Source organism: Dasypus novemcinctus, chromosome 4 (assembly GCF_030445035.2).
Source record: "Dasypus novemcinctus isolate mDasNov1 chromosome 4, mDasNov1.1.hap2, whole genome shotgun sequence".
Taxonomy (NCBI): Eukaryota; Metazoa; Chordata; class Mammalia; order Cingulata; family Dasypodidae; genus Dasypus; species Dasypus novemcinctus.
Genome location: NC_080676.1, coordinates 157,526,384 through 157,540,735, shown reverse-complemented (window position 1 = coordinate 157,540,735; position 14,352 = coordinate 157,526,384). Strand labels below are relative to the sequence as shown.

Here is a 14,352-nt window from a genome sequence, read left to right as displayed (position 1 = left end):
GTGTGGGTGTGTGTGTGGTTATCCCTAAGTACAAGTTTAGCGCTTATTGATTAAACAATGATTTCCCATAATTGCATTGTTTAGGAAGTGGCATTCAAATTCAGGACCTGTACAATAATTATTTCAGACAGTCTAATACAGTATAATTAGTTTCTAGCCTGTCATTCTAGAGGCAGTAGTATGACTCTGAAGTTAATATATACATACCACAGTTTTTTGGAACACACCTTTTTTTAGGAAACATGCAAAATGTTTTCCTTTAATTAAGCTAGAAGCAGGCTTTCTATACCCATGAATGTCCTTGTTTGTATCGTGAGCAAAGGAGTGTCACTTACCGGCTCTGTAAATTTGTGTAGCTCACTTAATTTCCTGAGAGCTCTTTAAGCTTATTTTCCAGTCCTGACCAAGGTGCTGGGGAGATCCCTTTCCCCACTCGACCCTCTGAAAGACGCTCCCGAGAGTGTCTTTTTTGGGTTACGCTGGGACAGTCTCTAAACAATTTGCCCTTTCCATTTCTTAGTGTCATTATCAGGTAGTAGATTAACACCCAAGAAATTGAATGTAAGTAAATAGTGAAGTCGCCTCTCGGGATTGCACTTTCTAAGGGGAATGGAGAGAGCATCTGGGGTTCGTGCAGGGAAGAGGTTATGCAAACTTGGGGTTTCACTCGGGGTCCACAGCCCACTGGGGCAATTATGGGGTTCCAAAGGATGTCACAGAGTTGCAAGGGGGATGAGGGTGGGTGCCGAGCAGGTGGGCTGTCCTGGACGCAGGTGGGCTGCCCCGGGCGTGCCCTGCGGACCCCGCACTGTGTCGATTAATTGCCTTTCCTGTTCCTGCCGCAGCGGTGCACCTGCAGGACTCCACGCTGAGGGAACTTAAGGCGCAGGCTTCAAACACGCCCACCCCGGTCCCACAGCCGAGCCCTGGGGCTTTCTTTGGGAGGAAGCCGGAGCAGGACGTCATGGAGCACCTTGGCAAAGGTGACCCAGAGGTCCCTGAGGAGCCCAGAGCGAGGAAGGGCAGCACCCCTGGGAGAGAGCCCGCCGGGGAGGGCGACGGGGGCACAGGCTCCGTCGAGCACTACCACCTACACCTGTCCAGTTGCCACGAGTGTCTGGAACTCGAGAGTAGCACCATCGAGTCCGTCAGGTTTGCATCTGCGGAGAACATCCCGGATCTTCCTTACGATTACAGCAGCTGTTTGGAGGGTGTTGCCGATGAGCCCTGCCCTGAGAGAGAAGGAAGGGGAGCCAGCATCCCGGGCAAGGTCCCCAACGTCCTCCTCTTCGTGGGCTCCGAGTCCCAGGACGCCCTCGGCAGGTTCCGGCAGGTCCGTGACGTTCTGTGTGACTGTGTGGACCCCGACAGGTACACCGTCTATCACCTGCTGGAGGAAAGCGTGCTCCGAGACCCGTGGGCAGACAACTGTGTGCTGCTGGTCATCGCCACCCCGCAATCTCTTCCCCAGGAGCTGCGCCAGAAGTTCATTGCCTACCTCTCTCAGGGCGGGAAGGTGCTGGGCCTGTCTTCGTCCTTCACGTTTGGTGGCCTCCAGATGACAAGCAAAGGAGCTCCACAGGGGACGGTCCAGAACTTGGTTTTCTCCAAGGCCGACCGGAGCGAGGTGAAGCTCAGCGTCCTAAGCAGTGGCTGCATTTATGAGGCGGGCCCCGGGGAATGGCTCGGCCGGGGCCAGCTCCAGGGCCACCTGGAGAACGAGGCCAGGGACAGGATGATCGTGCAGGTGCCATTCGGGGCTTGCGGAGGAGAAGCTGTGCTTTGCCAGGTACTCGGGCTGGCATTGATTCCATGACCTTTGGGGTGGATTTTCCAGCTGTGTCTTCGACAGAGAATGGGCTCCCTCCGGCAGTCTTTGGAAAGGTGTTAAGAGTTTGTGTGTTGGTGGGACTGTGGTCAGAAGGTTTAGTTCAAGGCTTTTCACATGGCCTCAATTCCCAGATTAACCAGAATACTTGTTGTGGCAGAAAGAGGTAGAAGGTAGGGCTAATTAAAATTTTTACAGGGGCCAGCATAGCTCAGTGGTTGAGTGTGTGCTCCCCATCTATGAGGTTCAATCCCTGGTACCTCCTTAAAAAAAAATTCTGGATAGTCTAGAATTGTCAGAAAATTATTTCTCATTTTGATCTTTATTTGTGATGCTCTTTCTAAAATACACGAGTCTGCTTCCTAGCCTCAGAGTACAGCGTGGTTAGCAAAATTTGAACTTTGACTTAATGGAAGAAGTTGAGGGCCTTGGGCCCGTGGTTCCAGACATCGGTAGCCACCCCCCGAGGCTAGGACTCAGGCTAAGCGCCCTCCACCTGCTGAGGGCATCGCAGAGTGTTCATGTTAGACACGTCTTCAGAGCCTCAGTTCCTTTCTTACAATTTATCCCTCTGAAATCTAAGCGCTGAGAAAATTTTCAGTTATGAGAATATTGCATTTATTTAGATTTATCGTGTATGGATACACAGATAAGAAAAAATGGAAAGGAAGAAGGTGAAAAGAAAATGCAACTTCCTTTCCTATCCTTATGGGTTCTTTTGACTCTTTTGTTATCCCCCCACCCCCCATTGCTTCTTTTCCTTTTAGCTTTTTGTTTGTTTAAATGCACAGTAGAAGGATAGTCTTATTTCAGAATTCGTGATCACTTACTGCCAGTCTTTTAATGCCTATAAGGCAAAATTTTTGCTTTAGGTAGATGAAATTTTTATTTTGATGAGTTAGATGAACACTCACGGTTAGGAATTTGATGATCTAACGAGAAAACGAAATAGATGTAGATGTATTGCTCAGAATTGTTCCCAAGATGAGCATATTAGATTTTGTTCTATTCGATCTTTTTATTGAGTTAGAGAGTGGTTTACTTCTTTTGGTCTTGTTTTCATTTTGTATGCTGGTTTCTCTTTCCAACTGTCTCTTGCGTTTTCTGACCATTCTTCAAAGGGAAATAGATTTGTTTCTTTGCTGTTCTGGCATCCACTTATTTGTTTTTAAGCTAATACCCAAGCAAAGATATTGAAAATTAAGAAATCTGAACCCCAGGATGTCTCTGTGCAGTGCGAGCAGGACTCCAGCAGGGCTGTGGACCCCGTGATTTAGGCTTTGGAGGCCTGTGAACACATGTTCCTCTTATCTTTTTCTCTGCAAATACGGCAACTATAGTAACTGCACAGTTTCAGAAAATCCACTTAAAAACCCGACTTCCTAGAACCATATTTCAGTCTTGAATAGCAAATTTTACCACCCGTGCTTGCAGACTTGTCCTAGAAAATTGATTCGGCACTGTTGCGATCCATTTCTCTAAGTTACATAGCAAATCTGCCGGCTGCACCGTTCAAATGGACTCCTTTGCTACCATAAAATTCGATACTGCAGGGCATTGCCCTAGGACAAAAAGGCAATATGATGCAGCTTCAAAAATCAGATTCAGAGGATTAGAATGTCATTTTTAATTTTAAATGACTTCCAGTCTCTGTGACAGGCTCACTGTTTTCTCCCAGGCCTGTGCCACTACAATACATCCCTGAGATCAACCAATAAATGTTATCACAGGCTACTTAGTTTCCTCTTTCCCTGTTCAATTTCATAGTCTTCATCTTTGTAGTAAATCTAGTAATGAGGAAACTCAATATGAGGAGGCGAAACATAAGGGCCAAACACAGCTGCCCAGTAGGTGGTGGGCTCACAGACAAGCAAGCTGTGTGTTTTATGCCTTTAGCATTGATAAGAATAAAGAAAAAGGGGAAGTGGTTTTTGATTTGCTGTGCATAAGATTTTCAGGGAAAGTTTACGACTGTGGATTAATGCTGATATTTGAATAGCAAATGCTCAAGTTTGGTATGCACTTACCCAAATAAAGTCTCTCAAATGGATTTAAAAAAAATGTTTTCTTAGGTAACTTAGCATATGGCAGCAGTGCTCTGGAAGTGTTGCTTTTGTAGCAGACTTCTTCGATGGCAACGCTGTTGACGTTTCGGGCCGGGTATCTCCCTGTTGTGGGGCTGCCCCGTGCTTGGTAGGATGTTGAGCAGCATTCCTGGCCTCTGGATGCCCAAATGTGTCAACCAAAAATACCTCCGAAGATTGCCAAATGTGCCCTGGGAGTAAAATTGCCCCGGGCTGAGAACCACTGTTTTATAGCGTTCTTTTACCACTAGTTGTGGCTTTTGGTCTAGGTAAAAGTCTTATTTTTAGAAGAGACCACATTACGTTGCTATGGTAACAGCATCACAAGAGAGGAAGAGATGTTTGACGGGGGATGGGGACCGCAGATCCAGGGTGCTCCCTCCGGGGTGCGTTCTGTTCCGTTGGCCGCGAGCGCACAACCAGAGGAGCCTCTTTTCTTGTTTCCCCCACAGAGGCCACATAATCTTAAAACCATAAGACCCTCTGCAAAAGCAGTCCCAACAACTCACCTCCGGAGACCCGCCCGCAGGTCAACTCCTCGTCCTCCTCCACTGCATCTCTCACACGCCAGGGCCACCTCAGTGCATTTGTCTCATGTGCTTCGTGAATACTCTGTGTCCCAGCAAGTCCAGTGAGCCCATGCGCTTCCAGTCGTGCTCCTCCTGGGCTCCTTTTATTCCTGCCAGCTGTAAGGGTTCCTCTCCTGGAGGGGCAGGCTGCTCGTGTGATTCCAGACGTGACTCTGCCACGGTGACATCGAGGCCAGCACTCTTTGTCCTCTTGGGCACACGTTCAAGAAGGAACATGGGGTAGAAGGTGGTTCCTTAAAGAGTTTCACTTTTCTGCCTCCACCAGGGCTGCTTAGGGGACAGGTTTCCCTGCTGCCTTCTAAGGACCAAATGACACGCTCAGACAGGGGTGCAGCCGCCGGCACCTCAGCTGGCCAGCTGGGGTCTGGGGTCTGCATTGGACTGTTCCCTGCAAACCTTTTCCGACTGGTGTGAGCTTCACCATTTGGACCTAATACAGTGCATGTGGCTAGCTAAGGCTTGGGTAGAAACAGATTTTTAATTGCTTGAAGATTAAAACATGCTGATGCTCTTATAACATCAGGTAGGAAACTGCATACACTGGAAACCCACAGGTTACTCCTGGCAAAAGCAAAAGGAATTACATGCTCAGGTTGCTTTTCTGAGTCCCCAGCATTTTGGTACTTTCTAGGCCCTAACGCCCAATTAAGATCTGGTCTCAGGCAGCAAGATACACTAGTAGGTTCCTTCATACCAAGCCACAGTCCTTGAGGGGAGAATTGTGCTGGTAGGGGTATTTTAATTTTAACTGGAGAACAAAGCTTTGAGCTAAATCTACAAAGTTTTAAAGTTTTAAATGTTAGATCCCCAGTGCCTCCGGATGAGGATACAAGCAGACACAGAAGAACACACAGCGAATGGACACAGAGCAGACAGTGGGGGTGGGGGTGGGGGGAGAGAAATAAGTAAGTCTTTTAAAAATCCTATTGGGGGAGGAGGGTGAGGGAAGTGGGTGGGCCTCCCTGGTGCGCTGAAACCCCACTCCTACTACTTGAATTCCTGCAAACCCTTAAAATGACACTAAGGCTACTCTCTTCCTAAATATTATTCCCAGTATTATTTAATAGAAGAATTTAGTCTCAAGCATGACCCGTTGCACCTCCCTGAGTTCATTAACAACTTTAATTGGGCTCCCAGCACAACCGGATTTCTAAATGTTTTAGTAGTAGAACAAATTAAGAGACTTTCTGAAGGTCACATGGCTAATTAGTGATAAAAGTTAGGACCTGGAAAGAGTTTGATTACCAACCAGTGCCTTTTCCACCAAGGCCTCACAGCCTGACAGCTTTGATTTTAAATCTTTTATTGCTTGTCATTCGATTCCAAATATTCAGGTTCAAAGTTTATATTCTTTTATATGCTGTCGATAATTAGAAGGATTCATGTTCAAGTATTCAGAAAAAATGGTAAAGAAACTTTTTCTGAATGTCTTTTAAGTGCCTGTAGGTTTACAAAGTCTGTCTTTTCCCCCTTAGGTGCACTTGGAACTACCTCCCAGCTCCTCGATAGTACAAACGCAAGAGGATTTTGATTTGCTCAAATCAAGCAACTGTAGACGATACGAAGTCCTTAAAGAGATCCTGACAACCCTTGGGCTAAGCTGCGAAGTCAGACCAGCTCCTGCCTTAACGCCGCTTCACCTGCTGCCTGCCGCGGAGGTGAGTGTGGTCTCCGCTGGAAGGCAGCCCTCCTGCTCGTCGACCCTTTTCTCAGTGGCTCCAGCTCAGTTGCTGTATTTCTAGTTTGATTCTGGATTAAATAACTTATTTTTATGGTATTTCCAAGGGAGGAAGAGAAACCTCTAGAGTTGGGAAGGTGTTAAATCTTAAGGTTCTGGCCTTTTCTGCTTTAGGGAAGAGAGTTACCATTGTACGTGTAGAATGTGCTTGGAAACCAGAACGTCTTCATTTGGGATTAAAAACATTTGTTTCAAAAATTTTTGGTGGGAAAACCACAACTTTCAGTTTATTTATGCTGACGCCTGCCATCTTGTGGCAAAAAGAGCTCACAATTTCAATTCCTATCTGTCTCAGTTGTGTCTAAGAGGAAATGCTCAAGGAGTTGAGAAATTTCAGGAATTTCCCTGGCCCTTTGTCTGCTTTTGATGGCTGTGGTTGGTACCTGGTTTTGCGCAGGGTGCCAAATTCTCCAGGTGTGTCTTCTCTCTAATCGCCTTGCTTTGCCCGGCTGTCAGTTTCTTACCACTTGTGGCAAATTATTTTGTGATTCTCTCTCCTACACAGGCAACTTCATGAGTTTAGTGCCCTAACTGAGCAGTTTCAACAAATAGTTAGTTGTCAAATGACTCTAGATACCAAATTTACCTGCTTTCCCTGGAAAAGAACAACTTAAACCCACCCCAGCATTTTTAAAAGAGGTGTTGTCCTCTGGGTTATACTCTGTCCCTTAACAAACTTAGTTTTCAGAGGAGAGCAGAGCTGTGAGCAGACTGAATAATATGTTAAAATCTGAGAGCATTTAGGATTAGGCTACTTTATAGGATCGTTGGAGGACTAGATGAACTAACATACATGAAAGTGTGGTATAAACTGGGGTATTTAAATGATAGTACTGTTATTACCGTTGTCATTATCAGGTTATTGGGAAGTCAGACAAGGTAACATGTATGATGTACCTCTGAAGTGCCTGGCACCTGGTCTAAAAAGGCACAGCTAACATATTTAATTTTAAAAAGTACTATTATGTCAGTAGCTGCTCTTTTCCTTTGAAGCAACAGTCTTTGCATTTTTCATTGCACAATTTTTAGCTGGTTTGCCCTGTTTTTAATGAGGGCTCTTGGGAGTTAATGGCATGACTTTCACTTGTGCCTTCGTCTCAGGAGCTCAAGGCTCCATGTCATTTTTTTCTCTTCCGTGTGTTCAGTTACTGGAAGGCCAAGCATCCCCTACCTCAGTCTTGTGACTTGGAAAAGTATCAAAATCAAATAAGGCCAGTGCTAGTGCTAGATGCACCCCCTGCAGACCTCGCACCCTAGAGGAGGGGGTGGAGTGGGGAGGCCAGGCACTTCTGCCCCGCCAGGGAGATGTGACGGCCACTGTCCTCGGCCGCCTCCTTTCTTCCTTTCCTGAGGCCTGCAGGTCTGCAGCTAGAACTGCAAGGGGCAGCCGGAGCTGCTGGGAGCTGCCAGCCGTGAGCTCAGGGATGAGGCAGCCGGACCCGCCTGGGGGTGCTGCCCAGTTCTCCTGGGAGTCCTTCTGGCTTTGCTGGTGTCAGGACTTGGGCTCTTGGTTTTTGGATGGAGCAGTGAAGAGGAAAGAGTTATTTTCTTGTGAGCAGAATTTAGGTCGTTTTGGCTTTTCCAGTGTATTCTTTAAGGCAGGCATAATCCGAAATACCCAAGCAGAGGCTTTGTGCCACATGTCTCCGTATACAGAAACACATAACAGATGCTTCATGTTTTGTCCCACCAGTTCTTAAACTGCCCAGGTGAGGGGGGTGTCGTATGAGCCATTTTCTCCTATTGATTGGTTACTCCCATTCACAAACCACCGAATGAAATGCTTGAACAAGATGAAAGCACATTTTTGCCCTCTGGACACATACGCAAACACTGCGAACCTTAACAGACTCCTTGTCACCTAATAACTCTGGGAAAGGGAGATTTTCAGAAGTGCTCGTTTCTCATCGGGGCCCTCCACGTGGCTTGTTGCTCTCCTTGGAGGCCTGTACTGGGACGGCTTCCTGTCCCAGCTGCTCATCTCTGACTGAGTCGGAGAACCGAGTATGTATAGCTGTTTTCTGCATTCTCACTCCTTATTGTTTATTAAGTCCTAGAAGATCTTGAATTGGCTGTAGGAGGTAACGTAAGAATCCCGGGTTTTATTATTATTATTATGTTATCCCTGAATGGAAGCTCTCTGAAAGGTCACTGTGTAAATTAACGTGAAGACAGACCCTCCCTGCCTGTGATGGTCTTTTGGAGGCAGCCAGGGGGCTCCTCGTGCTCTTCTCCCGATGGGGAGGCTAAGGCTTCCCAGATTGTGCCCATGGCTCCCTGTTTATAAATTAGGGACAGCAGCGACCGGGAATAGAATTGGGTGGTGCTTTCTCTTTGGTTTTCTTCCCTGCAGCCCTTCTCAGTAGACCTCGCTGATCCCTAGAGTTAAGTTATGTGGAGAGGATCTGGGCATTCAGCTTTCCGTTTGGACTCAGCACCTGCCTTAGGGACAGTGACGGCGGCCCCTCCTGCTGCTCCCGGCTTCCTGTAAACGCTCCGGGCGCTTGGGACGCGCGGCTCTCTCACCACTAGGTGTCGCTGCTGAGCTAGACTGCCGGTGGAATGACTCCTAGCCGCATAAAGCATTTCTTCTGAGTTAACTTTTCTCTCTATCAATTCGAGTGATTTAGTTGTATGATTTCATAGGTTTCCATTATATTGGTGGCTCTTCCTTTTGGACCTGTAGAAATTATTTAAATGTCACGGTTAATAATATTCATCTTTCATTCAACATTTGCCGTGCACCGGGCGGTATCACAGTATGGAATAGGAAAGAACAAAATAAATACGCCAGTTATCTAAACAGTTTTACTGCTTACCAGCTGTGTTGATACAGTTTGGTTGCCTTGACACTTGCTCTTTATAGCGAATAGCGCAGAAGATTTATGAAGCACCTATGTGCTTCCCTCTTGCCAGGATATAAATGGAAGAGAAAAGCACAGCGGTTCAAGTAGGGAAAAAATACCATTGACGCTTGGCTAAGGCTGTGTTCTGAGACCTTCGCCGATGCCTGTACATACGACAGCATGTGCGTCCACTATAAAATCCAGTCCTGTGTGTCTTCACGCTTGTCGCCGTGCACGACAGGAGGACAGCAAGCCTCTGCCTGAGCCCTCCGCATTTAATCCAGCCTGCCTCAGCAAGATTACGAAATGTGAAGGCGTCAAACATACATATGTGTATACCACACACGCATGTCTGCAGAAAAAAGACGGGAAGGAACTAGAGAGTATACGGTGTATATTTCTGGGGGGGGGGTGGCATTAGTGATTTTAATACTATTTCTCAACTTTCAAAATTCTCCAGACTTTCTAGATGGAACATATATTACTTTTATAATGAACAAAACCCATTATTAAAAATTGAAAAAACAAATTACCGGATGTCACTGGCCTTTGAAGGCATCTCATAAGTGGTCAGAACTTGGCTATTAGAAGGCAAGGAATCTCCTGCAGACACTGATGCTTTATTTAATATTCGACATCCTATTATTTGACAAGGTCTCCCTCTGTTAGTAAATCACTTTACTGTGGCAAACGATGGCCTACAGCCCCAACTGTTAGGTTCCTTTGGGAACCCTGGAGGTCGCGTGGGGCCCCCAGCGACTCAGCTCTGCATTGATCTCATGGGGAAAAGGCACTGCGGGTTCATGATTCTGGCGCCCCCCACCTCACGTGAGTGTTTCTTGACAGAACCCTTTGAACTATTTCTCAAAGAACACCACGTACACGCTAACGTCTATGTGGTGAGCTCTTTAACATAATTGCCTGTGTTGTAGTGCTTCTTGGTTGGCTGTAAAGTTCTGTGGAGTCAGATTCCTTGGGAGTCAACTCGACGAGTTTCCCGCTGTTACTCTGTGTGCGTGTATGAGAGATGCTAATTTTATAGAAAAAACACACCTTTCTTTTGCAGAACTGAAAGTCCAATGAAGAAACTAGCCATTTCCCCCCTCCCACATTGCTCTAGATTCCGTTTCTGCCAGAGGAACGGCAAACAGGACATGAGAGCCCTGAGGGTTTGTACGTGGAAGGGCAGCTGGTGGATCTGTGTAGGCACAGACTGGCATCCTGGGCACACGGGCAGAGTGGGCGGTCCCCTCTGCCCTGCAGGGCTGGCTGCCTGCGTGCCCCTGGCCGTCCCCAAGAGGCTAGAGGATGAGGGCTGGGTTTTGCAGACCCTTCGGCAAGATTGGCGGCTGTTGGCCTGGACAGTTGAAGCCTTAGATGGCACTCTTAGACTGGGCATCGCTACTCAGGCTCGGGGAAGCACAAGATTGTTTCCCAAGCTACAGCGCTTGGGATTCTTCTGTGTCCATTGTGGCTGGAAGCTAATTGCGAGTGGGCGACCAGAGTAATGGAGACAGGCCGGGCCTTGGCAGGAGTCCTGGGAGAGGCTATCGGGTTACGTTGCCTTGGGATCAAGATGTAACCCTAACAAGAAGTGACAGCTGGGTTTGTTAGGAAAGGAGCTGGGTAGAAATCCCTGTTTTGTGTGTCTATGTGTGTGTGTTTAATTTGCTAGTGTGTGAGTTGTGGGATGGATAATATGTGCTTGAAAAAGAACTAAGTTACAATGTCTCATTTTGATTCATCCCTAAATTATTTGCTGTGAAACTTTTTTCCCCCCAAAGATTGGTATTGATGGTAGGGTAGTTTTGATATTTGCAAATGTATCAAAAACACCTAGTATGGTCTCTTCTACCCAAGGAATTACTTTTTTAAAATTTATTTTAAATTGTGGTGACATATATACAGCACAATTTCGGGGAATTACTTTCTGATGTTGGTTTCTTTAGGAAGAAACTTAGACTAAGTCATACCACATGGTTCTTACTCTTCTATCTCTACCTGACCTGTGAGTACCTACTAAGTGTAGGGCACTCTGGAAGTTTCTGGAAAACAACAGATCATTTCTCATTTTTGCGACATGCTTTATAGTTAGCGAAATGCTTTCATGTGCATCGTGGCCTTGGTTGGGTCTCACAGTTAGGTAGGGGACTGGTTTACAGAGCAGTGAAGAAGCTTGTGTATTTTTCTAACGAGTTAATTAGAATTTTCCGACTGGAAAAAAAAAGTAAAAACCTTTATTTGCTATCTTTTAGCATAGTATTGGTCATGGAATCCTTCCCTTCCTCTATCTTTAATGTCTGAATCTTGAATGTACAGTGAGGGAGAAACTTCTAGCGTTACTCTAAAGGACAGTTTAAAAAAATAAGTTTTAGAAATCCAAATTAAAGAGAAACTCAAAATTCCAGGTGTGCTCTGAATAGCTTTTGACATGCGGCTGACATGGTGCTGTGGCGGATATTTTACAATACAGCACCAGCTAAAGAGCAGCTGGCAGATTAAAGCAAACGTTTAAAAGCTTTTATAGCTATGAATGTTTTTTAAGGGTCTTTCATATACCTCTTTCTCCCTTCTTTCTTCCTTCGCCTTCACCTAAACTGGAAGTTTTTTGTTCGTTTCAGCTGACTTCCTGTTACCAAACAAAATACCCACGACAAAGGTGACATGATGAGTTTGACACTGAAATGCAAAAAAAAAAAGATTTGGGGTATTTTCCTTAGCTCCCTTAATTTTATTTCTTTTTTTTTTTTTTTTTCCCCCGAGTGGGGAGAGGCCTTCAGCTACAGTATGTCACTTTATTTTTTGTTTAAGTCTTGTTTCCACAAGAATGTTTCAAAGCAGCTCCCACTGAGTAAATACTTCTTGGTTAAAACCAAGCTAGAGACAAGGTAGAGACTGACAGTAAGCCTGTGGGAAACAGAGGAACAGCTTTAGTTGTTTCCACTTTTAATTCGTTTTTAAATCTGAGTTTGCCAGGGGTTGCAGCTTTCACTCTCTGATGAGGGGAAGGAGTAATTGGGTCTTTAAGCTGGAGCGAGCTTCTTTCTCACAAGTTTCCTTCTTGGGTTTCGGGTCCTGTCTCAGAAGGCTGGTTTTATTTCCTCAGACTATTTTTATCTGCCGCCTATGCAGGCACAGATTTGTGGATGGGAAACAGGCTCTTTTGGAATAAAAACGTCCTCCAAGACCAAATGCTTTGTGTCTTGTACACCAGCTCCCTCATGGCTGCCATGTGTGAGTAGAGGTGGACCCTGGCCTTACCTCCTGGGGAAGTCGATTGAAGCTGCTCTAGGAAGTCTTGGAACATTCTTAAGAGCAGATTTTGTCTCCCAAGTCCAAAGGATACGTCCTAGGGAGTAAGCCCACACTGGTCCACGTCGGAGGACATGCTCAGAGGGCCCTGTGAGACCAGGTGAAGACCTGAGGACCAGGGAAAGAGGTGGGCATGCCAGTGCAGTGGCGCTCCGCTGTGGCGCGGGAGCAGGCGAGCCTGCCTCTCCTCACCAGGGAGCACGCGGTGCCAGCGGAGGAATGTCGGGGTCGGAGACCAGGGAGTTGTTTGATCAATTCCCTCTTTCAGCTTCAAGGATGTGAGTTATAGTCGGAGAACACATTTTGTGCCCACCCATGCTAATCATCTGAGCATTGTACCGTCTTGGAAGTACGTTCATAGTGTTTCGGGGATTTCCACGTGGACTGGCAGTTTGTGGACCCGCCTGGTAGTTAATCCTCTGCTTCCCCTGCCTGAGTGAGAAGGGTAGAGGCGGGCATTCTGCAGTGAGAGCGGGTCAGCGCACATCAGAGTTGACTCGGCTTCCTCAGGAAGGCCAGTCAGCGTGGTGGCAGGGAAACGCAGCCGAGGTTAGCCTGTCTGTCTGTCGGTCTTTTTCTCTTGGAGGTAAGAAGAGAGCGCTGATGGCTTGCTTAGTTTTGTTGTTTGTCTCTCCCTGCAGTTCCCTCTGGTCGACCTGTGTGTTCAACTACCACTCTGGCGGGTTTGGCCGTGGATATCAGACCTGTGCCAGGTACCTCGCAGAGTTCTACGTCGTCCTGCTGCTTGTGTTGAGCATTTTTCTCTCTTACAGTGTCTTAGGCTCTCAATGGTAGAAATATTGGAGTTCAAGACCGTAATTCAGGTTCTTACTGATTATTGGACACAAAATCCCTCATAAACAATTCTAGAGATCAGACCCCATTTGATTGAGGACCTTGGGCTTTAAATGAAAACAACTCCATATATTTTAGTGGCATTTCAGTCTTTTCAGTTTTAACCAGAGACGCCTGCAGCTTCTTTAGAAGAGAAGAAAGCCTTCTTTTTCTTTTCTTTTCTTTTCTTTTCTTTTCTCTTTTCTTTTCTTTTCTTTTCTTTTCTTTTCTTTTCTTTTCTTTTCTTTTCTTTTCTTTTCTTTTCTTTTCTTTTCTTTTCTTTTCTTTTCTTTTCTTTTCCTTCCTCTCCCCCCCTTTCCTTCCTTTCCTTCCTTTCTTTCCTTCCTTCCTTTTCTTTCTTTCATTACAATATCTGTAGATTTCTGCTAAAGAGGAAATCTGTTTTCCCGGTGACACATGGAGACTGACAACATCATTTGCTTGTGGAGGAGGACGCCTCTCTTGTGTGCCTCTTGTGTGCATGTCCGCGTGTGGGGGAGTAGAGGGGTTCTGGTGAAGGGATTACTGCAGCACCATATTCTTGCACCTTCAAATTCTAAATGGGATCTTTCTGAAGGTGGCCCGGCCCTGACATTCACCAGTCAGCAGGATTGCTGGATGCTGAACAGATGCATGTTTGGACTACCTGCCTGATGGTACCACAGACCCTGAGTCTTTCCTGAGGGCTAAATGGTGAAAATTTGCAGCTTCAGTATGCTTGCTTCCTGCAGGCAAAGTAAAAGGTTGCAAGATTAAAATTAAAATAAAAAATGAACATTCATCTATGAAAACTTGCTACAGTTTGCTTTTCTATGTCATAGGAAAACATTTGACAAGATTTTTTCTTCTCTTTGAGCAAAAATGAATGCTACGTATAGTAACCATTGGTGGGGAATTGAATGATGGTACCACCAAGCCTCTCTTTTCATCTGTACTTAGTATGTAAGGAAATAGATCTTTACAAAGAGATATCAAACAGTGGTTTCATAGATTTAGAAAAATGGTGATGAATTTTTTGGGGTGGGGGAGGGACAAATCCAGGTTGTTTCTGCCCAAGATCAATTCAGTTATTACTTTCCATAGAAAACCTTGGATAGACATGATGAGTTAAGGTTTAGTC

General features: G+C 45.9%; 1 protein-coding gene across 15 annotated transcripts in view; it reads left to right on the top strand.

Annotated features, from left to right (window-relative positions):
• The window catches only part of HLCS (holocarboxylase synthetase), a 239,049-nt gene that overhangs the window by 56,266 nt on the left and 168,431 nt on the right, over window positions 1-14,352 (top strand). For all 15 annotated transcript variants that reach the window (XM_071214961.1, XM_058296218.2, XM_071214966.1 and 12 more), the window contains 2 exons: window positions 846-1,789; window positions 5,978-6,160. In XM_071214961.1, the coding sequence (XP_071071062.1) occupies window positions 846-1,789; window positions 5,978-6,160 (1,127 nt within the window). The remainder of the gene's footprint in view (window positions 1-845; window positions 1,790-5,977; window positions 6,161-14,352) is intronic.